At 43.8% G+C, this 27500-nt stretch overlaps 1 protein-coding gene across 50 annotated transcripts in view; it reads right to left on the reverse strand.

Annotated features, from left to right (window-relative positions):
• Window positions 1-1111: 1111 nt before the first annotated feature.
• The window catches only part of da (transcription factor daughterless), a 449030-nt gene continuing 422641 nt past the window's right edge, over window positions 1112-27500 (reverse strand). For 7 of the 50 annotated variants that reach the window (XM_086531546.1, XM_086531399.1, XM_086530699.1 and 4 more), the window contains 12 exons: window positions 12068-12152; window positions 11679-11851; window positions 11307-11495; window positions 10595-10762; window positions 9730-9792; window positions 8551-8779; window positions 8262-8385; window positions 7761-7838; window positions 7270-7365; window positions 5744-5889; window positions 3453-3580; window positions 1112-3303 (listed from right to left, as the gene is read on the reverse strand). In XM_086531546.1, coding sequence (XP_086387672.1) covers window positions 3265-3303; window positions 3453-3580; window positions 5744-5889; window positions 7270-7365; window positions 7761-7838; window positions 8262-8385; window positions 8551-8779; window positions 9730-9792; window positions 10595-10762; window positions 11307-11495; window positions 11679-11851; window positions 12068-12152 — 1518 coding nt within the window. In that variant the 3' untranslated portion in view covers window positions 1112-3264. Of the gene's footprint in view, window positions 3304-3452; window positions 3581-5743; window positions 5890-6158; window positions 6305-7269; window positions 7366-7760; window positions 7839-8261; window positions 8386-8550; window positions 8780-9729; window positions 9793-10594; window positions 10763-11306; window positions 11496-11678; window positions 11852-12067; window positions 12153-24606; window positions 24902-27500 lie in introns of those variants that run through there. The other 43 variants (XM_086531951.1, XM_086531093.1, XM_086532436.1 and 40 more) reach the window with 22 other exon arrangements.

Below are 27500 nucleotides of genomic sequence, written 5' to 3' on the forward strand. Positions count from 1 at the left end.
GTATAGAAACCGTTATAGGAAAAAAAATTATACATGGAAGTTTTAAAAGATTTTCACCATTGCTCCTACTTCTGTTAGGCATATTTTATCCCCCTCCTTGTACATTTGTTTATCTGCTCCATCTAAAAATTATTACGTGATTGTTCGTAGGGTGTTTTTCTTCAACATTTTACTGTTCTTTTCGAAAGTTCATAATCTTCATTTGCCATCAAAATCATACATTAGCATACATACCTTTAAGATTACTTGTCATCTATACAATATTATTTTGACTATTTCGAATCATGTAAAATCTAATATGCTTATATTACCTGGCTAAAAAAGAAATGATAGAACTCATTATAGCGTTACTTTTCCCTCTGCAACAGGCATTTTTTGAGAGGTTGGATCACTTTCATAGTGCATTTTTCCTTTTATTGAAAATAAAGGCTGTTTATTCCTTCAGTTGTGTAAATAAGACATCATACCAAATGCTAATTACTATCACTTTGCTGATATACTATATATAGACTCATATATTATACTATAGGTATAGAAAATAATAGAAAACACACTCAACACCTTAAGATGCCCAGCCGAGGCTGAATATCTTTGGATATGGCCTGTCCCGGAAAGGTTAATAATCATCATGACACTGCAGCACCATAGGCAAGGGTCAGTAAATGTTTCATTCAATTTCAATTTCTCTTTCCCATGTCCATTTACCACATTTGGCTCACAGATCTGTTTTCATTAAAGCAACACTACAATAATCCAATCTGACATAAGGCATTCCCGCTTTTCATTCATTACTGCTCTGTCTGCTCATTCCATGTGAATTAATGAATCTCATACACCCACTTCTAGAAAGTTTTCATCCAATCTCATCAACCATTCTCTTATATTTGGATACTTAACAGATAACAGGACAAATATAACATGATATAAAAATACTGTATGTGAAATAATATTTTTTGATGAGGGAACTGCTTGACAATTACTCTTCATAAAGTATCATTTTACTATATAAATACTTTTAACAAGCAGGCCATACTTTTAAAGCTGTGTTTGCCATGAATGTTTGCCACAGTACTAATCTTTTACAGTCTAGTTCATGAAATAAAACATCATATAATGCAAAATGGCACATTTATTATTCTACAGATGAAGTCCATGTTGAGTACCCTCATGGATAGGCTGACACAGCGCCCACTGCACTCGTCTTACAATATTTGTACACATCACGTCATCCGGCTGAGTCATGTGCCACAGCAGCTGGAAGCTCTGAGGCACGCCAGACTGGTGCCCGGACTCAACATTCCCCTTCCTCTTTATCAGCTGGGAGGAAATAAAGTTAGCATGGATGTAGGGTTGTGAGCCGGCAGAAGTTACCGAGTGAGCGTTAACACGAGGAACAGCAGGATGGCCCTGCGAGTCTCAGGCGTACCAGGATGGATGGAATATTTCTGACAGATAAAATATTTAATTATGAATCTTGAAAAATGCACAAGGAAAAGTCCATGAATCTAATGCTGGCTGCTCCTGTCACTGAATATCATCTCAACAAAACATCATAATATCTACAAAGTTGAGAACACACTATAAAGTATTAAACACTTTTAAGATAATAATTTTAGAATTTTAAACTGATTCATATAAAAAATCAAAATTTGAAAAATCTAAAGCAAATGTCAATCACGTTGGAGGCTCGAGATCCCTCCATATAGCTGTGCCTTGAATGAATTTGATAGTCAGATGCAGTAGGGCTACAGCAACCTGTGTATTGAAATCAGGGTCATGGTTGTGTTCAAAAAATTTATAAATTATCCAATAGAACTGGATATATATAATACAATAACATATGTGCAAAACACCACCATGCACCTGTTATTTACACATGTCAAAAATGTCAAAGTGCAGTCCAGAGTTGAGTGGGATTTGGTCACTGACCAGGTTTGTAATTACCAACAAAAGTTACATAACACTTCAATTGGAATGTTTTAGAATGACAATCTTACAAGAAATCCGCACCATTTTGCGATCAAAGTAACATCTGAACAATGCCAAGTCATACAAAAAATTTATGAATGACATTCAGCTGCAATTTAGTTTTAACACAGTCTTACATAAATTTTCTCCAATTACCAGTTGATAAGCCTAACAACAAAGCTACACAAAACGTCTTTCAAGCTGCTGTTTCCTTAGCTGAATAACAAGTCAACATCACTAATTGCCACTGACTTCCCCATGACAGAATGACCAATATTGAGGCACTATGGACTGAATGGCCTCCTTCCACTCATGACTTAAAGGTGGACACAGGGATCCAGTTCTAAATAATGAGTACAAAATCAAAATTATTGATAAAGTCAGCAGATGAACACAGGAAAATGGGAAGCACTAACAACTACACTAAAATTATGCACTTAAAAGAGGAGTTGCTCAACACAGTGAAGCTACCATATAACTTTAGCTTCTTAATCAATATCCTCGATGTAAACCATCTGTTCATAAAAGCATTGTGCATTCTTTACATTACTCTTTTCTCAGAATAGATCACCTAGCTAAAAATGTTTGTTTAATAAAATAATGAGTCATTCTGTACACAATGTATAGTAATTATGTATACAATGCTAAACCTAGTGAAGTCGGTTCATTGCTCGGTCTTCACCTCCAGCCCAGAGTACATGGCCAGTAGTATCAGCCAACTCAGTCCTTCACACTGCACTATTCAGCTTCACTCCACATTTCAAGGCATCTTGTCGCTCTATATTCACTTTCCAATTCTCAACAACAATTTTGAGTCAGTGCTCAACCTTGCATATATTCTTTGGGAGCTCAGATTCATACCAAGACTGGCAGAACTTCATTTTGCACATTTCAAGATAAAGTGAAGCTACGACCATTGTCACATCATGACCAAGCTTAGGCTGCCTTGTGATATGATTGGCTGCGAGATATGTCGTGGAAGATCGCACGCAGAAGACCACACACTGAGCTGCACTGGGCAGGGGGGGTTAGAGGGGCCCTGGTGTCCTAACAACTGTTCCAAACTGTCCCATCCCTTGCCATTCTCTTGGCTGCTTAAAAAATATACACTAAACACATATAATTGCCCTATGTCACGATCCCCTGCCACATGGATACGCCACACACTGCCTCTCTCGCATAGGCCTCGGGAGTGGCTCAGCTGTACACACCGGCCCCTTGCTGGGGGGGCTCCACAACCCCTGATGTAGCCTTAGGTGGAAAGGACTACGGCTGCTGCCAGTGGTGGTCAGGTCACTAGTGAGGTCCAGCACCTCCATGGCTTAGATGATCACCCTGGAATAAGAAAAGCAATTTAGTATCATGAATAATTATTGAATTAACATAAAGCATCAAAGAGTGCATATTCACATTCAACTAATTCCATTGTGTTCAGGAATTTACATAAAACAACGAGAAACAGACATATTATCCTCTGTACTCACGGGCAGGTTTGGGAAGGGAGGAGCCATGCTGGAAGGGTGTGGGAGATGAGGTGGTGGTAACTTAGAGCCATCGGACTTCTCTTCTTCACGCCGCTTCAGACAAGCTGCCTTAGGGTTCAAATTACGTTCTGTAAATCATAAAGAAAGTCCAAAATTAGTAAACAGTTGGCTGACAAGCTATACTGTCATGCATTCATAGAAAATCTATGTGTGTGTGAGTGTGAGTGTGAGTGTGAGTGTGAGTGTGAGTGTGAGTGTGAGTGTGTGTGTGTGTGTGTGTGTGTGTGTGTACATGTATGTGTATGTGTATGTGTATGTGTATGTGTATGTGTATGTGTATGTGTATGTGTATGTGTGTGTATTTGTATATGTATATGTATATGTATATGTATATGTATATGTATATGTATATATGTATATGTATATATATATATTATATATATATATATATATATATATATATATATATATATATATATATATATATTTATATATACACACACACACACACACACACACAAATATATACATACACACAGACATAGTCTTCCACTTACTACTTTTAATAAGCTCTATTCAAAAACCTATTTAGAAAAAAATCTGTGCAACCTGACTGCTAATAAATATCAAAGAAGGATGAGAGTGATCAAATAAACTAATTTTGAACTGAAGATTCAGCATTTTTATGTGTGTGTGTGTGTGTGTGTGTGTGTGTGTGTGTGTGTGTGTGTGTGTGTGTGTGTGTGTGTGTGTGTGTGTGTGTGTGTGTGTGTGTGTGTGTGTATGTGTGTGTGTGTGTGTGTGTGTGTATGTATGTGTGTGTGTATGTGTGTGATTGTATCTGTATGTATGTGTGTGATTGTGTCTGTATGTATGTGTGTGATTGTGTCTGTATGTATGTGTGTGATTGTGTCTGTATATGTGTCAGTTATTGTGTGTGTGTGTATATATGTGTGTGTGATTGTGTGTGTATGTATATATATGTGTGTGTGATTGTGTGTGTATGTATGTATGTATATATATATATATATGTATATATATTATATATATATATATATATATATATATATATATATATATGCATATATATATATATATATATATATATATATATATATATATATATATATATATATTATATATATATATATATATATATATATATATATATATATGTGTGTGTGTGTGATTGTGTGTGTGTGTGATTGTGTGTGTATGTATGTATGTGCATGTGTATGAATGAGTGCATATGTGTGTGTTAAAAAATGTGTGCATATGCCTACCCATACAAATATAATCAACAGTTTGAAACAAAAATCTAAAAGCAAATTAAAATTGAACATCTTTAGAAGGCACATTTTAAAATCATCCTTAACATCTAGAGTATTTGTACCAAAAACCAAAAATCCAAACATGCATCACAGGCTTACATAAGAAATCACCCCATAAGAACACCAAATTACAAATAAAACAGAAGAAAGAAACTGATGCAGAAATCAATCAAGTAAACAGAGCTTTGGAAGCAAATGAAAATGCTTGAAATATAAAAAAATAAATCAAAATTCAAACAAAGAAGTTGGAAAGACAAATCTTACTTCAAGTGATTGGCTTTAAGGAAAGAAACACATGATATTTCCCATTCATTTAGCAAGGGTAATGGTAGGCAGTAATTGTGGTATATCTCAAACTTGGTATTGTGGATGGTTTTTACGTCTTGTGCTTCTGTGAACATACAGAAGTGAAGTGTGTATGTGGAAGTACACAAAATGTGCATGTGCAAGTGCATGCACTTGTGAGTTTTAAATTCTTTGAAGATGATGTGTATGTATGATTTTCCATATCTTCATGTGTTTTTAAATGTATAATGTGTGCACACACACACAGACAAGCATGTTTTCTTTATCCTTTGCCAGTTTGTCTGTTGGATTGTGCAAGATTTAAGTCTTTGCCTTGAGATTCAAACAGGTCTTTTTACCACCACCCATCATTCCCTAGTAAACTGGTAAATTTATTAAAACTATAAATAAACCATTAAAGAGCTAAGCTTAACCAGTTATCAGCTATCAAGAACTTTGTATAGGGAAGAGTGAACTCCTCATCCAAAGAAAGAAAAAGAAAGATACTTCCTTGAAGTTTCCCAAGGCAAACATATAAAAGAAAAACTAAAATATATAATTACAGAAAAAAGATCAAAAGATCCCTCACACAGCAGTGCTGATAACTATGTAATCAAACGAAGGCTTAAAATGAGACACCAAAGACCACTCAGTCCATTAGTAATCAACTTGTACCTCTGACTTGCTGTTCGAGCGACATTATAACATCTACGGCCATGTTGAGAATACCAAGCTTAGTTTGGGGCTTGTCAGTTTTCAGATGTGTCATGCACATCCTCCCCAGTTCCTTGAGAGCGTCGTTTATGTCACGGATTCTGATCCTGGGGGATGAAACAACGGGTGATGGCGTGTTAGTGCTTATTAGTTAGTGGGTGGATAGGGATCCCAAGCTGGGTTGACCTCTTCCCTACCCTGCCCTCATCCCCACCTGCCCTCTCAGCACCAGTGAGACTAGATCCTGACTAACTGCAACTGCTTTTCCTTGACGAAGAGTAAAATAGTAAGGCAGTTATGGTGGTGGGGTCAGGAGGGGTGAGGGAGGGTGAAGGCAGTGTTAGCCCCAGAGGTGGGATCAGCTTGTGAGGCTTACCTCTAACCTGCTGCTCCAGGGTGGTGATCACCTCCACCGCCATGTGCAAAATGTTTAGCTTGGTCTGCGCCTTATCATTCTTACAATGGATCATACACATACGACCTAATTCCTTAAATGCTTCATTTATATCACGAACTCGTATTCTGAAAGGCAAAACCGTAAATGTCATCATCATTGATTACCAGAGGGATTTCATATGTGAAAAGTGCCGTTGCTGCACTGATGAAATGGTGAAGCGCGTAAAGAGTTGAGAATACAACTGGCATGAAGTGAAAGAGCAGCCCCTTCATATCTGGGTTATTTGGTAGTAACAATTAATGAGCACATTTACGGTTTCCAAGCCTACTCTAGATAACATCTACGTAGTAGAATGCCTCCTTAACTAAAGTACAAGGACATAAATCTGTAAGCGAAATATTTATATTAATAAAGATACACGCAGTCATCTGTATGTAAGAAAAAATAGGACGTAAACACCCAATATGAAGGGGAAATTATGCAAAATAAGCAGAAGCCAAGAAATCAAATTAAAAGAACTACTAACACTTACACTGCTATCACTGGATCAATAAAATGTAAATAAAAAGAAATAAAGGCATTATTTGTAAAATGTAATGTGCATCACTGTCATTTTATGAAAACTATTGAAGTCTTTTGACAGAAATTTTATCAATTTTCTATGATAAATTATATTCAAAAATTAACAATCAAATGAAACGACTTAAGCATTACTAATAAGCTTTCATTCATTCAATCTCTTCTGAAGTCAACAACCATGCAAACCACTCTTAAATTACAGAAAAAAATCCTTATCTAAAAAATATCTACAATGCTATAAAAGAACATTCTATAAACTAACTTAATAATGAAGAAAAATTAACTATAAAAGAAACAATTGGAATATAATTATTTGCATATATATATTTTTTTTTCTGATCTGTAGGCTACAAGTACCTAGAAGCTACTATGACCTCTGCCACATATAATCAGTATCTTAATATGAAGTGGATCAGAGGTAGTGCCACATAAAGCAACACATTTGATGAGAACATTTTCAACACTTATAGCTTTAGCATAAAAAAAAAAAAAAGAAAAAAAAATTACCCACCTTTCCCTGGCATTATTAGCTTGACGTCGTTCCTTCTCCCTCAGTGCTTTAGTCTCTGGATCTGTACATTCCTCATCCTCCGTGCTGGAACCAGAACTATTGACCATTAATAATATTAGTTTGGACAACATTCTTGAAACAAAAAATAAATTTCTTTATAATATCATGTTATCAACTTTGACCACTTCTTGAATATTCTGAATGTCAATGGTTATAGCGATTAAAACCATTTCAGTATTTCAGATGCTAACTATAGCTACTATGCTACAACATTCTAAGTTATCTCCAAAGAATATGTGTTCCCTCAAAGTGTTAGTAAGTCTATTTGATAATGAATTTCAACATAAAATTCATTATCGTCTTTGAGAACGTGGTCCCCAACACCAACCACATACAAGTAATTCTTTGGCATATTTCTTTTTCTGATTCTATATCTTATTATTATTTTCTTTAAAATAGTCTCTCATGCTAAACCAATACACTCGACTCACTGCAGAGCCGAAGTCGGAAGTCCAAGCAGGGGTGGGCCAAGTGGTTTCAGAGGGTGAGGCAAGCTGGACTGGGATAAACTAAAAAGGGAAATGTTTCAGTGTAACAAAACATTTTTTCTCTCTCTTAGAATTTAATTATATCAAACATTGCATGAAAGTTATGCATATTTTCTTTACATGCAATTTCGAAAGATGCATCTTTTGCTATTACTACAATGAAGGGGCATGTTAAACATCTGTCTTTGCAAAGGCCCAGCACTGCTCGACATCATGTAATGGTAAAGAGCAGAGCAACTACGAAAAAGCATGTGACATTGGATGTGTACAAACTTAGTTCTACAGTCACAAAATACCATCTGAGGGTGTCAAGGAGGGGGAGAAGAAGAGCTGGAGAGCAAGAAAAGAAAGGAAGAAAGGAAGAGATTAACCACAAATGATATTTCAGTACTATCTGACTTAGTTTGTGTCCAACTCAACATGTACGAACAAAAGTGTCAGTACCTGCGAGAGCGTTTGCCACCCTTGGCTCCTGCAGGCATAGAACCTGCTACTGTTGTGGTGGGTAAGTGGGAGCTAGTGAGGTCCTCTGATTTTATCTCCACTTTCTCCTTTACATCTCCTAAGCCTGAAATTTAGAATCATACCCTATATAATATACACTGAATTTGAATAAGACAATACTTTTTACAAGACACATCTTTTTTACAATCTTTCTCTTAATTAACAGAAAAATGTAGATCAATCAACTAAAAAAAGTAGAAACAGAAGACCAATTCCAAAGAACACATACCTGGTACACCTAGGGCCTTCAGATCTTGCGAGTGTGATCCCAAGGATGTGAAGGTAGAGTTAGGTGGGCCCCCCAAGTGTGAATCCAAGGCTGATGGGTAGGGAGGAAGTGAACCCCCGTGTGTTGGGGGTCCTAGGTGTGGACCAGCACCTGGTACACCTCCTGAGGTTTCTGCATGGCGCTGTAGGACGTTGACAGCATCCTCCAGTCGTTCATCTATCCTTGATCCCTGGGTTGGCAGAAAGATTGACATATAAGATATCTGAATCACAGAAGGAGTAATTAGGCAAAAAGAGAAGGAGAGAGTGAAGATGGAAACAAAAAAAGTGAATTTGGGAAGAAGTCAGATGGAAAAAAAATCTTATTGGTTATCATTTTGAATCTGACCTTCCTAAATGCAACCCAATCAACATCCCTATTTAGTGCTTCAGGAAAAATCATCAGAATTACTGATATATCCAAAGCAATAGCCTTGACAGTTGCAGTATAATGTATTGTATGATAAGCAGGAGTGAACTAATATTTTGTATAACATTTTCTACTCTAATCTGCATGAAAGAAGACAAAAAAAATATGTGTATGTGTATGTGTATGTGTGTGTGTGTGTGTGTGTGTGTGTGTGTGTGTGTGTGTGTGTGTGTGTGTGTGTGTGTGTGTGTGTGTGTGTGTGTGTGTGTGTGTGTGTGTGTGTGTGTGTGTGTGTGTGTGTGTGTGTGTGTGTGTGTGTGTGTGAGTGAATGTGTGAATGCTTGAATGTCTGTGTGAGCATGAAAGTGTGTGTGTGAGTGTGAGTGTGAGTGTGAGTGTGTGTGTGTGTGTGTGTGTGCTTGTGCGTGAACATACATACTTACAGAAATTTTGTTGCTATATATATATATATATAAAATACATGGATATTTCTTGGCTTTTAGTCAGCTATGAGCATACACATTGTAAGAGATAAATGCATCATTGTACATCAATATGCACATATCTAAGAGAGTGGATGCTTGTGAGTGGATCAGTAAGAGAAAGCACAATAACATTATATTACACAAGGACAAAGAGTAAACATTAAATCAAATTTGCCTTGCAGATTACAAACATCAGATTAACACAAGATGGCATAATTTGCAAGCCATTCCTGCTTATCACACAAACTCACACAAATCAAAGCAGAAGTGAGAGTGCATCATTTACCTCAATACCGTGATCTCGAAGGTAGTCGATTGCTGATTCTAAGTTCTCCTCTGGCATACGTGGCTACAGTGCAACAAAGAAGAAAAGAAGAAAAAAAATGTAAAATAACCATGCAAACTTAAGTGAAAAAGGTGAACTAGAAACATGCATATAGTATGTGGTGCAGATTTTTACAGACTAGTCAAATTCTTCATGCTATGTCAGTAAACAAGACAACATGCAGTGTTGTCGTAAGAAGTGAAAAAAAATGAAGATACTGAATAAACTACTAGACTTTTTATTCTAATGTACTACTTTTTCCCATTCCAAAACTTAATAAAACTAGTTTTGAGAAACAATGCCTTTCCTCCTCATGAACAGTTAAGGTGACACCTAATTTTCAAAACAAGGAGCCAGGAAAGTGGACAAGTCAATCTTCCTCATACTGATTAACCCTGTTACCAGTCCCCAAGAACATCTAAGAGATATAATAGTAAATAAATAAAATAAATGAACAAATAAATAACAATTCACCTACTACTACTTTCCATGACTTAATGCATGACATTCACATCTGAGGTAATACAGATAAAGGACAAAAGATCGACAATGGCTCCTTTCTCTTGTATTACTCGTAACCCAGACAACAGGTCATAAACTCTAGAGCTAGAGAGACTACAGTCATGCAAGTAAGGTCTAATCAAGGGTGGGATGCTGGCAAGCTTGGTGCTCCTGTTGCAAAATATGCTATTAATAAAAAACACTGAGAATGTGGCACATCAGTGTCTTCAAAACAGTACTGCTCCTAATTATCCGATGCACAAGACCAAACATTGCCATGTTAATGTAATGGTGGCAAAACACAATTCTGGGAATGGAGGCTTACCATGGGAAGGGAACGTTCATAGTGAGGTGAGGTGGGTGTATGGGGCTGTGGCCACTGTTGTTGGGCCCCACTAGGTGCCCCAGAGGTGAGAGGGGGCGGGGAGGTTGCTGATACTGGGGTGCCAGGATTACTGCTGTAGCTGCTCGGCGTCTGCTCTCCAGGGTAAATCTAACGGACATAATATTCCATCATGAGGATAAAGCTCTCATTGATTTTTATAACTTCCCTAAAACTGACCATAGTACCAAAAAAGCTTGTAACATGTAACAACTCAAAATTCATTTATTCCATTGTCAACATCACTACCATGTGAAAATAGTATTAGTGTGATGTTAGACTATAAGCAGTAATCTGAAGCTACAAACTAGTCCTCAACCAAAATATAGAGATAGTCTGTGTACGTAAGACAAGATAAAATTTAAGACTCAAAATATGATACACTTGGCTTCTTTCATATACAACCTCAATTTTTCCCCTCAAAATCCTATCAGGAAAGGGTAGGAAAGGAGTGCAGATATAGGACTTAATTTCTGATCTTTTATTGTAAATATAATGCTTGGTAAATTACACTTATATGCATTAAGAAGTATACACGTCATTCCCGACCATTTATTTACAAGCCAATGTGTTGTGAATGTGTGCAGTTGTGCTTCAGCAAATAAAAAGTGCAACAGCTGTATAAACCTCAAACAATGATCACACAGGTACTCACTGAGGACATCGCTTTGCCAATTGAATCTGCTGAGTTGCCTGTTGCTGTGGCCTGGGTGTGGTTAGGCACAGGGGAGTGTGTGTAAAGGGGGGAGGAGGTTGCCACAGAGCCACCACCAGTTGTGCTACTCGCACCAGGACCACGGAATGAAGACATGGGTGGCAATCCAGATGCCATGTGATCATAACCCTGAGAAAAAATTATTAATCACATAATATCCTAATATTATCAAAATTACTAAATTCAACTGCAAGCCATTTTTATTTGAAGGTTTACTTGAACACAAGTCTGTTTATCTCATAATTTAGAACTGCTCACAAATTCACTTGAATCTGAAAGCTCCATCTCTTAGGTGAATCAATAGCAACTTACCATAGGTTCTTGTAGGTGTGATGGCATGTAGTGTGGCTGGGTGAGGTGCGAGGTAGGACCCATCATGGACGGTGCTGGGTATGGGTAACTTGCCACAGCTCCTGCGGCTGCGGCTGCGGCTGCTCCAGTGCCACCGCCGCCTGTTGCCCCCCACACGTCACTTCCCCCACTCTCTAAAATATGAACACACAACTTCAGATTAACACGTCTTCAATATTTTCATGTAATGGTATAATTCATGTAAGACATGCACCAGTGCACATTTGAAATGATCAAAGATTAATCACTTGCTATCTTTTCTTTCTTTCTATTTTGAAAATATCCCTAATACCTCTCTATATACATTACATGAAATCAAATATAGCACACAAATAATGCAGAGTACTTGCCCATAAAGTATGATTCCCCATAGAGCCCTCCTGGCTTTGGTGATGTGTACCGCGGAGAATCCTGGTTGAAGTCATCCGAGCCATACTGGAAAGGAAATGGGGGAAAATTAGTATTTCAGACCATAGACTTTCTACATATAATTATAATTTTCTAATATGAATGATAGGTTTAAAGTGAGTGTATTTCTGTGTGTGTGTGTGTGTGTGTGTGTGTGTGTGTGTGTGTGTGTGTGTGTGTGTGTGTGTGTGTGTGTGTGTGTGTGTGTGTGTGTGTGTGTGTGTGTGTGTGTGTGTGTGTGTGGTGTGTGTGGTGTGTGTGTGTGTGTGTGTGTGTGTGTGTGTGTGTGTGTGTGTGTGTGTGTGTGTGTGTGTGTGTGTGTGTGTGAGTGTGAGTGTGAGTGTGAGTGTGAGTATGAGTGTGAGTGAGTGTGAGTGTGAGAGTGAGAGTGTATGTATAACCGTGAGTGTGAGTGTATGAGTGTGAGTGTGAGTGTGTGTATGAATGTGAGTGTATGAATGTGAGTGTATTAGTGTGAGTGTGAGTGTATGTAAGTATATGAGTGTGATTATGAGTATGAGTGTGTGAGTATGTAAATGTGAGTGTATGTGTACGCGCGTACACATGTGAGTATGTGTGCATGTGTACCTGCCGTGACATCCACATGCATGCATCCTCACTTATGTGAAGATGTATGCAACTTGAAGATGATCTTACAGCTTGCTTGGGTTAGCTTCCACTTCACCAAGAGTTACTCGCATCGATATGCATTTCTATCCATTCGCCGCTCTAAGCCCGCGACCGCACTTCAAAACCATTGTGTGTGAAGACGAAACCAGCTCCCGTCAGTCAGCGCACTAGCCAGATAATATGGTGAAGCTCAAGTATAACCCGAACAGTGGTGGGGGTCTCCCTCATGCCAGGAAGGTAATATCGGGTAATATCACTTATCGTGTCGGTGGGCCAGCAAACCCAATAATGTAGCCCGGGCGGCCGCCAACGCCTCATCCAATAATGGGTAGCCTATTGCCCCCCTCCCCTCCTCCCCTGGCTCCCCTCTCCCCAGCGCCCTCCCCTCTCTTCCCTGCCCCTTCAACATTACCGTGTTCCCTGCCTGCCTGCCTGCCTGCTCCTCCTCTCCAGCGCCGCTCACCACCACTACACGAGAACAAGTTATGACCAATATCTACATACGCAGCCCAACAATAACTCAACCATTACGCAATATTCAAAAATCTTTCCGTTGGCACTTCGCGACTCGCACCGGCGACCCACTAGCTGGCAAAAGGGAGCTCGGGGAGAGATACGGTAAAAATATAATGCTCTTCCTTGGAAAGAGGGGGGGGGGGATGTTCACATCATCTGAGACGCCAAGTGCTGATCCGAGTGTTGGTGCGGGAGGTAACTTGGGGCGAGGGAAGGAATGGCTCTGTCTGGTAAATAATGGCGGAGAACCTTCTATTCCCCCTAAACCAAGCCCTTCCCTTCCCCCAAAGGCTCGTCTCCCCTCACTTAACTCGCTCACAGACCATCACGATCACTCACTTCTCTCTCTCTCTCTCTCTCTCTCTCTCTCTCTCTCTCTCTCTCTCTCTCTCTCTCTCTCTCTCTCTCTCTCTCTCTCTCTCTCTCTCTCTCTCTCTCTCTCTCTCTCTCAGGATAGTCGCCCACTTTCGTGAAAAGCTTCTGCTAGGAGCAAGAGCTTAACATGTAGCGCGACACGAAGAACTTCCAAGATATGAGAGCTCTTGGGTACTGTCAGAGCGCCTGTAAGGATGACAGAGAAGCGCAGGGAGAGAGGAAAGATAATGGAGCAGGAGGAGGAGGAGGAGGAGGAGGCGGAGGAGGAGGCGGAGGAGGTGGTGTCGCTGACGAGGGTTACTAAACCAGAATCTTGAGGGGAAAAAAGTAAGTTAAAAGAAAGGGGAAAAGAAAAAAAAAAGTGCGGCAATTAAAAATCTCTTGATGTCGAATGGATCTCTTGATCCATTCGACATTGTCCCGCCCCCAAGGAACCCACTGGAAGGAGCTGAGCTGCGTGACCTTACACAGTGTGAGCGTCCCTCCACAACAATGCTGTCCTGTAATTGATAAAGGGAGGAAAAAGTCTTGATGGCGCACCCGGAGGCCGAAACACCGAGCCTTCGTCGACGAAACAAAACGAAAGTGTCCGAAACCCAAGTGTGGGGAGTTTAATATGAGACTTATTGAAGCTATAAACTCGGAGTAAATAATAAATGGACACTCATAAAGCTAGGAAGTGCCACGCCGGACATCAAGATGGGAACCAAAGAGGCGTAACCCTGTCTGTCGGTTAGGCTCATCTTCGCTACAGAAAACAACGTCAACCTGTTCCTTATCCTCGTCGTTGGCACTCTATGGCTTTTCATTAAGTTGAGAAGATAATTTCGCGTTGCTGAATATGAAGAGTGCACTCAAGAAAATTACTTAATACGAGCGATAAATGGGCGGGTGTAAACATCGGCGCGGCGGTAAATACACGAATTAGTCTCCGTCAACACTGTCGGGAAGGAGAAATTTTATGTCAGCATCTTGTCCACAGGTATACTTCTCACTACTCTCCCGGCTGTAGAATGGTCTGGCATCCTCGCGTCAACAGTCAACCGAAAATGCTTCGAGAAATTATCATCAAATAATAAAGGGCGAGAGGAGAATCGGTAGCAACGGGGGAGTGTCCTTCGCCCCGGGGCTCACTGCAGCGCTACGCTTCCCAACACACCGCAACCTCCTCCTTAACAAAAATGTATTTCAAATTGCAAAAGAAACCCGGGAACTTTACGAGAGTCGGGTTTCATAAAGAGATGGAGCAGCCGTATTCCCGCCGACGTGCTCTTCTTCCAGGGTAATAACCCGCGAATATCTGATGTGTGCTGCACCCTCGCACCCATCACGCCGTGTCCTACCTCACCCTTACTCCGTCCGCACTGTTGTATCATCTGACACCCTATCCAGACCCATTGCCAGGGCTGGTGTACCCTCACGGCATGAGAGTACCATGCTATCGTGTCACCGTCATGTATTTCGACTTGTGACTACCATGCTATCGTGCCACCGTCATGTATTTCGACTTGTGACTACATGCGATCTAGTAACCTTTCATATCAGACAAAGAGTTTAATGTAAGTCGTCAACTAGCTTGACCAAGCACCCATACACTCTTAATGGCTTCTTCTGTCTTGACATTTACATCATACAGGTCCGCCTGGCATGAGGCTCAGAAGGACATATGTCGTAACATTTCAGGGCTGAAGCAACTCTCTCGGCAGGTACGCCATGAAACCTGCCTCCTTCTCCCCGCTTGCACTAATTCAAGCAAATTACCTAAATGGTTCGAAAAAGGGCTGCCGGAAAGTCCTGTCACACGGAGATAAAACTCCCATCAGATCGTCACGCCTTTGTTGTGGGCGGGGTGGCCCGCGAGAGGGAATATGACATTTCGTCTTCCATGAGAGTGCTCGTGCATGATTGATGGACTCAGATTGAAGTACACTTCTTTTTCCGACAACTCCGTTAGCTATGATTTTGTTCGCCGTCGTCTCTGCCTCCCTCTCTCCCTCCTCCTCCCCCTCTACCTTTGGAAACTCTCGCCCTCCCTCCCACAATTTCCACGCCGGAAAGCCCATTCGACAAAACCCCCAATCAAAACAGGTAGGATGCTCAAGCCACAAAGTCTGTCAAATATGTCTTCAATATTTGACCGAATGCTCGAATATAGACAATGATATCCGACGCTTCTTAACCTTTATCGATGAGAATTTCGAAAAGCTACGAGATGAAATCGAAATGTCAACGGGAATTCGTTATTGGCCGCTGGAGCAGAGGAAGAACACCTTCACACATAATTTACGGATCGCCATGAATACCTTAACTCGGCACCTGGACACACCTGCGGGTATTACTCACGATTAACTAACTATAAGAAGTAAACTACATCCATTCTGTCATGTTCATCATCTGTTCTTCTTGACGGCGAGTTGATCTGAACCGCAGGGCCTGATTTCAATTGGTTCGCTTGGTTGATTCCACCTACAGGTTGATGTAGCGCGATAAGGGTGCGAGGAGCATATTTACGCAAACAAAACCGCATGTCACTCTAAGGAGCCCCTGGAATGGCAAAAGTGTGAGGGCGGCATTAATGCTCCTTCCGAGAAGCCCCTCGCTCCAAGGGCGCCCCCGTAACAACCTAGTTTCTCCCGCCGCCGGACGCCGGGGATAAAAAGCGCAATATGAGGGCGTCCACGTCCACCATGTCCAGGCTGGGGTCATCATAAAATCATCAGAGACCTCCTTCGCCCCCCAGCCGGGAGGGACCTGCCTCGGCCACGAAGGAGGGCTGCGGGAGGAGGAGCACGCCGCCACCGCCGCCACTGCCGCGAGGGGGGAGGGGGGAGGGGGGAGAGGGGAGGGGGAGGGGAAGGCACAATTGAGGAGAAAGGCGTGGATGTGGATATGTGTGTATGTTTACGTGAATATGTGTACCTATATAAACATATGTACGCGTCTGTATATCTATATCATATTTGTATAGATGTATAAAAAAAAATATATGTACGTACGTATGTGTGTGTATATATATACATATATATATATATATATATATATATATATATATATATATATATATATATATATATGTATATATATATATATATATATATATATATATATATATATATATATATATATATATACACACATAATATATACAAACAGATAACTATATAAAGAGAGATAAGAGAGATAAGAGAGAGAAGAGAGAGAGAGGGGAGAGGGGGGAAAGTGGGGAGGGAGAGAGGGAGAGAGGGAGAGATAGGGAGGGAGGGAGAGAGGGGGGAGAGAGGGAGGGAGAGGGAGAGAGGGAGGAGGGAGGGAGGGAGGGGAGGGAGAGAGGGGGAGGGGGAGAGGGAGAGAGGGAGAGAGGGAGAGAGGGAGGAGAGGAGAGGAGAGGAGAGAGAGAGAGAGGAGAGAGAGAGAGAGAGAGAGAGAGAGAGAGAGAGAGAGAGAGAGAGAGAGAGAGAGAGAGAGAGAAAGAGAGAGAGAGAGAGGGGGGGGGGGCAAGAGAGATAACTGTTTTACAAAACTGTTAAACCTTCCAAGGTTTTATCCACATCGAGGGGTTCGAACGCTGGCTGGTGGGTGGGGTATCAGGACAGCGGAGTTTCAGCAGCGTTGGCAGTTAGTCTGGATGTAGGCACTGGTGGCAGCGAGAGGGTAAATGGTGGCAGGACGCGCGCGCGGGCGAGCGATGGGCCGGGGGCGCAGCGCTAACTCAGCTAACAGCGCGGGTGCCAAGGGAGCGCGCCACAACGCTTCAAAGGGCGCCGCCCTCCCAGTAATTTCCATATCGTTCTTTGTGTGGCGGCGGTGCGGGGTTGGTGCACCCCACTACCGTGCTACACCAAGCACGGCAACACCTGCACCTTGCCAAACACGTAGCCCCCTCCCTATCGCCGCAATCATGCACGCCCCCTCCCCTAACCGTTTCCAAAAATGTGTCAAATTTTATCGATGATGTCCAAGATATCATCCTTCAAGGAGGACCCATATGTACCACCCCAACTACCTTCAACATTCGAAACCTTAGAATGAATATCGACTATGTCCGTATTCCCATCGAAAGAACAACAACGGCTAGTCAATACGATAAGGCCTCTGCCGCCTTATTTCACCTTTTCATGAATGGATCCTGATACACATCACATGGTGACGCCCGAGCAGGTTTTACGGTGGCTAAACGCAATGGGGCTTTAACAGAAAGGGGGTTTGGCGCTACGATTAATACACTGAAAAGCATGTGAACATACAACACACCCACACAAAAGGGCAAACATTTTACATTATCTAGCACTTCCAAGTAACGAAAATTACGACATCCGGCTTAAAGATGTTCCCTGCTTGACTGGGCGGCTACTTCATGTGCCGTTCCCGGAGGGGATGTGTGAGCCCATTCACACATGGTCATTATTTTTGTAGATCCAACTGATGCATCGCAATTGGCATGACTTCGAAGAGGCAACCGAGATGCGACGTCGGACACTGGGAATATTGCCTTGCTTGTTTACTTATTCTTAGATCTTTTGTTCCAAAACTCCTGGGATATTCTTCTGTAACAAACAATGCTTATGCTCGTCTCGTGTCACGAACTCGGCTACGGTTAATCACCCACGCCATAAATACGTCTGCAGTTCTAATGTCATCACATGATTTCCTCTACTCTTTTTTCGAGGGCTGATGACTTTAAAAAAAATGGAAGCTACGAGGGCCTCGAGACCGGCACCAGCGAGTAGTGGATTCACTGGGGCGTGGAAGCCAAGGGCGAGCCAGTAAGCCGATGCAGCACTGTGACGAAGGAAGGGAAAAATAGCCAAAGTAAGATAGGATGCGGTGAGCAGGGGGGTGTATGGGGGGGTGGAGCGAGGAGGAGCTCCGAGCGTCCCCATCCCGGCCCAGCATCCCAAATATCGGGGATCTGTGCCATATTTCCAAGTCGTTCTTTTATTCATTGCCATCGACCCGAGTGACCAGGGGGCTGCCTGCCTCGGGTAAAATGAAACAGGAAAACACAGTCGAGAACAGACTCTCGCCCAGACCCCGACTCCTCTCCTCGTCTTCTCGTAACTTCTCCTTCTTTTCCACGCCTAGCATTTACCTACTCTACTGTTTGCACCTCTTACTCCGGGGGCGTCCCTTTAATGTCCAACACTACCGTCCCTCCACAACAATATTTACCGATTCGATATGATGATAAACTAGTCCGGAATAATATATGCACTGCAAGCCTATTTGAACCCATCAATCCTTTTAATCATGACGAATCCAATCTCTAGCTTCATTCGACCCACGGAGACGCACATTTGCCCTTGCCGCTTACCTATCTTTACGGCTCAAACTCCTCTGCCTCTTCGGCTTCCTCTCCTCCTCATGGCTTCCCCCCTTCCCCTCGCCCCTGGCCCCACTCCCCTCATCCTCGGGTTCCCCTTATCCACGCCTACTTTATCCCTCGACAGCTCGCCATATGTAAATCGGGTTCCGGGGGGTAGTGATGATATATGCAAAATCTCCTTGTCCAATACTCAGCAACTTGAGGCGCCCGATCCGTAAAATCGGGGCGGACATATCCGGCGTTATGGACCGGATTTGTAGCTGTCATGAGAGGGGCTGAGGGAGGTGTGGGGGGGGGCGCGGAACACTGCCGGGGTCACTACAAAACGAACTAGATTCTAAAATGGAACCAGAGAAGTGTACGTCTTTGCAATGTTTAAAATAAAAAAGCTTGTAAATTCCTTGTGACATGCACATGCCTGTGACCCAAGCATGACCATTGTGTTCTATAAAATTGTAGTCGGCTACTGTTTTTGCCTCTTGCAGCACTCTCGTTGTCTTAGCTAATCGGCGGTCAGATCTTGCCGACGACACACTTTCCACCCGCCACACAATATGGAAAAAAAATCCTTCGCCTTTATCAACAATGACCGTGATTGCACATCCGAGCCTATAGTTTGTGTTATCCTTCGCGGTCTGAGATGCGGAGGCGAAACAATGGCGAGGGGGAAGAGTTCACGTTTCTGGCGTGAGAATAACAATCAGCTGTTACGATAACGCCGCGGAATCATCGGCATCCCAGTGACGACTACGATAAGGGCAGTGGCATCGGACAGGGTCGCTTAATAACAAGAAGCAAGTCAGGAAAACTATGACACGAAGAGTCGAGCCTAATCTACGTGTGTCCAACAACCCGAGAAGGGAACTTTAAAGAGGCGACTACTGTAGTAAAATTCTCTCGAGGGTAAAAATAAAGAAAGAACGAGACGCTTAAGAACGAGTCAAAAGATATATTGGGGGAAGAGAAAGATACGACGGCCAATAATGGAGTATGAATGAAAATGACACCCTAAAAAGCACGTAGGGAATAGAAGAGAAAAGTGCATGTATCGATGAGAATGGATGCGACAATGAGGAGCAGAGGGAAAGACTAAAGGAAATTAGATGGTCCTCGAAGACAAAGACGGAGATGAAGAAACAGACGAGAATAAAACTACGAGAGTGAGGTCGATGATAGATTAAAAAGACATAGAAGAAAGCATGAATAGTTGAAGAGAAGTACGAGCGTAGGGAGTGTCTTCGGGGATGGGGAACTGAGGGAGAACCTCTCACGAAGGGGGAACCGGGATCTCAAGAACGACCTCTAGATGGCGACGAGGATGAGGAAAGCAAAAGGAAGTCCGCAAGGATAAGGAGCCCAGGAAGGATGAGCGAGGTGTTGGACTCCTGGGTGGGGAACACGAGTCATCCATTACCGAGTCGATAGTCCCGATATGTGGGGAGGGGAGGGAAGGGGGAGGAGGGATGGGAAGGGAGGGAGGGATGGTTTCCCCTCCCGTGCCGCCTCCCGCCTGCCGCCGCCAACTGGTGAGACTGTGAGCAGCGTCTTCGACATGCCCTGCGACACCCCGCTAACGTCCCCGGCTAATGGCACCCTGCCCGCCACCCTTTTACTCCGGCCCGCGCACAATTATCAAGCCATCTCTCCTTCGCCTTTGCCGACACCCCGAGGCCCACAGAAAAGCATATATTTTACCGTGGCAGATGTCACCATCGGCAACGTATCCTTCTAATGCACCATCCGAACGAGCGCGAGGGAATCTTCCCATTCAAAATCCTAATGCAGCAATTCGCGAAAATAATATACTCAAACTAGACGACTTGAAATTGATCCGAAATCGCGAGACTGGATTTAAGTTAGACGAGAATCAGTGAAAGTATCTTCCATTCTACTGTGAAATAAAATGTACACGCTCACCCCGCTACAACGTCCCGTATTGGCATTATGAAATAGAATTTCAAATAGCAATCATAAATAAATAGTAGAGGCTACTTGTAATAGTTCTGCCTCGAACAGGCTGACTACCGATTTCTTCATGATAACTTTCAAAACTAGTCTGCATGCTCTCTACAAAAAGACTGTCGTCGACGTCATGAAAGTTAAAAACACACATAAAGCACAGTCGTCGCCGGGTCGGGATACCCTCGCCCTTTTAAATGTATCCATGACACAAGAGAGTCAATAAGGAGTGTGAGGAGGAACAAAGAGCTGCCCCGGCATCAAAGCACGATTAAAGGGTCAAGAAAGCTACAGATGCTCATTCAACCTCAAACTGTAAGGTTTATTGTGGCGTAATATTTAGTGTTTGCACCAGTATAGTTCTAAAAAGTTATGGTTTAAAAAAATCCATTTTTCTACGAACTAAGGCTGAGTGATACCATTACAGGTCATTAGCGGTACTCGCAAGAGGCGTGGGCGTTGCGCTGGAATGAGTGGGAGTCTCGCCGTCAAACACCGCCATCCATCCCCTAGTGGTCTCATCTGGAATCCATCAGCGAAATCCCCCGCTCCCCTCATTCCCCCTTCCCTCTCTCCCTTCCTCTGATACCCTTCATCTCCTTCTCATTCACACTTCCTTTCCCCTTTTGTGAACGCCTTCACTCCTTCAGATCCGAGCGATCCTACTCCAACATTCGAAACAAACTGCCTGTTAAAGAAGGCCTCTCCTAGTTATACCCACAACAAAGTGCAAAGTCCAAAGTCCAAAGATCAGTCACACACAAAGCTAAGGGAAGACCTCAGGCCCCGCTGCCCCGCGTGCCTGCCTTGCTGTCGAGACGCGGAGTAAGAAGGAAAATCTTAGCATGATGAAAGTGGCGTTACAAGAACATACCAAGAAAATGAAAGAGGAAAATTATCTTGGCATCAACAAAAATCCTTCGTGGAAAGAGAAGCTAATAATGAATCTCAGAATGAGGCGTGAGGCTGGGTGGCAGGGAGGAGGCGAGAATGAGGAAGGAGACGTTAGCGTCAGTGAGGGAGGGAAGGAGGGGGCGGCCTTTAGGGGTCACGACCTGAGGAGCAATAAAAGTGTGACGCGGCCCTCCCCTGCCTCCGACGACAATCACCACCACGTGCCACATTCGCTGCACACTACTACCACTACAAGCCATCACACTAGCCCCTCGTCCGACACGTACAAAACCTCAAAGAAATAAGAAATGGGGAAGGAGGAGAATAATGAGGTGGAGATGAACCCAGGGTAGACAAAGGGCTTGAGACCGAAAGACTAGAAGGAGAAGAACAAAAATGAGACGATGGGGGGAGGGGGGGGGGGGCATCTCAATCTAGGTGGTGTTGTGTGAAACTGGAGCACCAGTCTAGTGCTTGATGCGTCGATGACGAGTGGTGATGAGTTACAAAGGCAATGTCCCCCAGCAGCCAACATCCTGCCGCGCTAAGTAATGTGATGACGGGGGGGCAACGTGATCCTCGTCGGATAATTATAAACAATTAGTCTGTGAGCGGTTCCCCGCCGAGGATGTGGTGCATCAAGTGACCCGGCCGCCTACCCTTCGTTTTATCATTTGCCAAGAAACATAACCGCTTAGTCCGTCACCCTAACCGATAAGGTTACAGCCGACACAATCATGGCCGATACCCCGTAACCGATGCCACCCACAACTGCCGCCAGCCTATCCCCCCTCCTCCTCCCTTTCCTTTCTCTCTTGCTCTCTCTCCCCTTCCCTTCATCTTCATCTTCATCTTCATCTTCATCTTCATCTTCATCTCCCTCTCTCTCCCCTCTCGTCAGACGATCACCCCCGGAAGCTAAGACCGTCCAAACTGACATCTACACCTACCGAGACTACATTCGGTCAACATATTTAATAAAATCTGCCAATACCAACACCTACTACATCTACTTCGACTGATATCGGCTTTACTTCCATAGGTGGGTTCGCCGGCATCAGAGAGAAGCCGTTGTTGACTATCGCACCCTCTAGGCGGCCAGGTGGTACCAACACAACCACCATAAAGGACCAATTTAAAATCTTCAGCGATTAAAAAGATAAAATACCTAACATCAGCAGATGGGGGGAGCTCAACAAACCCCCAGGAAAAAATACACCCATCGCCTTGGTCTTCTGGAAGAGCACAATGGCCCAAAGGTAGACCTCCTAATGAGCCACGAGACAGTTCTTGAGCTGGAGAAATCAAGCTCAGTGTCAGTTACGTGTGAAGACAGCCAAGATACCAGAGAGGCTTGTCAGGTAGATGTTTCCTGTCACGCTCGCCGGCCTTCATCTGCGTCGCTCTTCAAGCATCCCCAGGTTAACTCGGACACGCTAGTTACTGCGCCTTGGGGGACTTGTGGCGTAATCAGACTGTATGTTGACGAAGGCGCCTTCATACTGCCCGTCTAACAACTGTTTAACCTTGAATAAAATCAAAACCATCGTCTTTAAATATTCAACAGAAAGAGATCGCGAACGAATCCAATACATCCGAGTTACAATGACAAGGGTTAGTACAAATGCAACCCCGTACGATTTACTTTACACGAAATACGTCCAGCACATCCCAACCAAAGATCAGGGGTATCGGCAGATCTACCGCCCAGCCGTATTGAAAACAAAACATCGTATATTGTCCCATGTTAAGTGCGGCGACGGCGGGCGGCGCGGCACAAGCAGCCGGTCAAAACGCCACCATATTGCTCTCGTCCCGTGGATATATCTTGAGACGATGCTGCTCTTCCTTCTCACTTACTGATGCCAAATGTATAGAGGAAACAATCACGGCTTCCCGATAACACCCTTGGCCGAAACGTATGGCACTGTGGTTCATGCAGAACATCTGCAATACGCAGACGAGGTTGGGGGAGGAGGGGGAGGAGGGGGAGGAGATGGAGAGGAGGAGGGAAGGGAAGACGAGATATTAACAAAGAGAAAGAAAGGAAAATAAAAGAAAATTTTGAGGAGACGCAAAGAGACGACGGAGCCCGAGGGATAGGCAAGAAATCCAAGAGATTAACGATATTTAGGCGAGCACAAAGGCAGATCATTTTCGGAAAAGAGAGCTAGCTCAGAGAAACACGGACTCCAAAGGAACGAGTAGCACTCCAACTCGAAGAAAGGTCTATTAAGTGTGCTAATTAGGACACTATCGAGCAAGACACGCTTAAGACTAACTGTCATATGAAGAGTGACAGGTGGTGGGCGCTCACTCCGCCGCTTCCCTCCCATTCCCGACCCAATGTCTGATCAACACACTGGCCGATTCGACAGCTGGCTCCTGTCATTAAGAGAGGCCGTGGGCATCAGGGCCTTTTAATCACAAGCGGGAACTGCTCGCGTCATGCCAATGTGACAAGTGTTCAGTGACATTTTGGTATGCAAACCGAGAACTCGACACGCCCGAAGACCGGAATTCGCGCATTCGGACATGTGTTGCGGTGTTTCAGTGCTAATGGGACCGGAAGTCGTCTGACCTGAGTGCGAGACCTGTGGTCATGAAAACAGGCGCGTGCCACAGGGGCGACCGCACGCCAAAATACCATGAACATTACCTCTGGAGCGATTTGCACACTGCAAATAAATCCTACACTGTTTATCTAATGATCATAATCACTTACGTTCTCACCCACCTCGAAGAGAGACACACTAGTACTTGAACGGCAGCAGAGCAACTTACCCCAAGAGGCTTGTGCGGGGGCATGTACACGAAGGGAGGCTTGTAGTAAGGGTACGTGCAGAACATGATGTTACAATTTCCGCTCGTTTCTCGATACTTCACAAGGCTTCTCACAACATGTCACACAACTATACAAGACGGCGCTCACTGGTCGGCGATACGTTTCCGTAAGAGCGTATTTTTTATTATTAACACATCTCCGGGTGGCTTTGCGACCGCATAAATCCAGGGCGGAAGGTCGTAGCGCCCGTGAGGGGAAACAGTAGGGCCTCTCTTCGCCGCCACAACTTGAGAGTGATGTTCGCATACGGAGGAGATAACCCTCGCTCATCTCGTGGCGGGCGTGAGGGGCGGGGGATCCTCGCGCCCCGGCCCACGGATTGGTCCGCGGCGTCCCAGGCCCCGCCCACTTTATCACGAAACGTGCTCGCCACACAATGCTCCTCCATTAACACGCCCTTTGTCAACACTGAAGAGAGCTTCGAGGGGATGTAATGAATCGCAATTTTCTCACCGATACCGACGACGACGCTGCTCCCGAGAGGCTGGCCTTCGAGGCGGCGCGAAAGGCGTGGCAGTCGTCGCCCCTCCGCCACCGCCGGAGGTCGAGGGGAAGTGCAACAGCCGGTTGGTTCCATCACCGAAAATGGGAAACCTGACATTCACACCAATTTTTGTGTCGACATTTAGCAGCGCGAGGGAAGATTTGATTAGCAACTACTACTACTCGGCCTAAGTGTGTAAAAAGGGTCTCGATACAAGTCTGTGGATAAGGGTAAAAGCTTTCCACTTCTTAACTCCCGCTACCCTCCCACCCCACCCTACCCCACCCCACCCCTACCCACCCACCCATCCCCCAACCCTCCTTGCTTCCCTCGCGCCCTCCCCATCGACAGCTCCCCGAATCCACTCCTGCCGACACCCAGAGCCTTCAGAAGTCATAATCACGATAGCAGAGCGAATCATTGCCTTAACAACACCAAAAAAAAAAAAAACAATATATCTCATGTACTTGGCCCATACTCACGACCTTGTACGTTCTTTGCCCTGGGTTCGAGGTCCTTACCTGGAAAGAGAGAGGAAAAGATACATCAGTAACAGAGTAATAAAATCGCTGGAATAAGGCACCGTTATACTAATCATGAATCTAAACAATTAAACAGCATAAATGTAAACACAAACCAATAAGGTGAATTCAAAATTATAACCCGTTATTTCAGGTGTAAGCTCAAAAAAAATCCCGGGAAAAGAATGCATTTCATCGTATGAGCCACTGTACATTAATATGCCATACGAAATCATACTAATGGGACTCAAAATCTCCCTGGAAAATGCGTTCCCGGAAAAAAACATTTCCAAAATTCGAAAACACAGATAAATATACGAATAAACAACACCCCCAAAATCACTTAGTCCGTTGCCACATGTAATGAAAATAATTCTACACGAACGGCAAGAGGGGGAACCCGAACGAAAACAATTAAAAATGCGTCATTCGCTCCCTTCTCCATTAACTCATAAAATATGCGAATATATATATAAAAGAAAAAGACGAATAATAGCCGTCTATGTGCGTATCACGCCTCCGAATATGCTGATACCACAAACACACGATAACCAACGACTGTTATTTTTCCAAACTCACAAGCGCTCGCTAGAAATGATAATCGTCGTATCTCAAGGATTTGCTTTCAGTCCTGCAAGTCAAGCAGATTCACACACAATAGACTTTACAAAGCCACTTTCTGTCTAGCTGGACACACAAAAAAAGAGTCAATTTACGATGTAATCAATCATACGGATAAGAGGGTCATGATAACGAAGAGGAAACTCAATCGTTACTCTTAGGCTCGCGTTGGCGCTGCTGGCACAACACAATCAACAAACTACCATTAACAGACAACAGAAACGAGCTGCGTAAACGGCGTAAAATGATTTATGATACAGAGGCTGATGAAGACACGACACGCCGTACAGGTGCAACATGAAGCAGGTGTTTGTTATGTAACATATTCTTAAATGTTTATATAAAGTTTGGTATTGAGAGAACGTGTTCGTCCACGTGAGGGCGCAGAGGTGGGGTAGTCAAGGGGGGGCAAGGGGGTGGAGGGTTAGAAGTGTCAGTAAACAAAGTCCTTCCGCGAGATAACATCAGAGCGGAGGTTGGCTCGTGGCGGCTCTTAACAATACAGGTAACGCAAGCAGGGCAGGTTGGGGCGGGAGGGAGGGGAGGGGTCTCAATATCTTTACACCTGACTATCATGTACCTTCCTGTCACCTCTGTGGCTCGGCCCAAGCCCAGGCTCACTGTCTCGAGCCACCTCCCGTTTTTTTCCCACGGGACCAGAACTGTTGTAACGCGGAATACCATCATAAAAAAAAAGAAATCTGCTCTGCGATCGCGTCCTGTGACACCGCGGTCCAGGACGACTGCGACGAGTAAAGGATGAGGCACGGGAGAGGGATAGGGCAAGGGAGGCAGCTCCTGTCCACAGGATATTTCAGAAATTCATGTCGAGCTGACACATGGAGCAAGGTGCTAAGAAAGGGTTCAATCTCTGACGTAGACGCGGAACCAACCTGTATCTTCCAAAACGCGGAACAGAGAAAGCGAGGCGAAGACAGCAAAGGCGACGGGTTCTTCTTCTTGCTTAATTTCTTCAGAAAAGGAGTGCGCCTGCGGGTCGGGACGTGTCCGCCACGCCACCTCGCGCCAACCTTCAGGCACGACAAAAAAGTCGGGTCGTCCTACTACACTCGGGTATGATACCGAGGAAATTACAGGTTTTATGATCGCCCCCAGACTGGACACGGCAAGAGAGAAAAGAAGGCTAAATCACAGAAAACACATATTCCGAGTCAAAGAAGGGCGACGGCAGAGGAAAGGCGCTGGC

Source organism: Penaeus japonicus, unplaced genomic scaffold (genome assembly GCF_977035675.1).
Source record: "Penaeus japonicus unplaced genomic scaffold, GWHDUDI00000001_assembly GWHDUDI00000001, whole genome shotgun sequence".
Classification (NCBI taxonomy): Eukaryota; Metazoa; Arthropoda; class Malacostraca; order Decapoda; family Penaeidae; genus Penaeus; species Penaeus japonicus.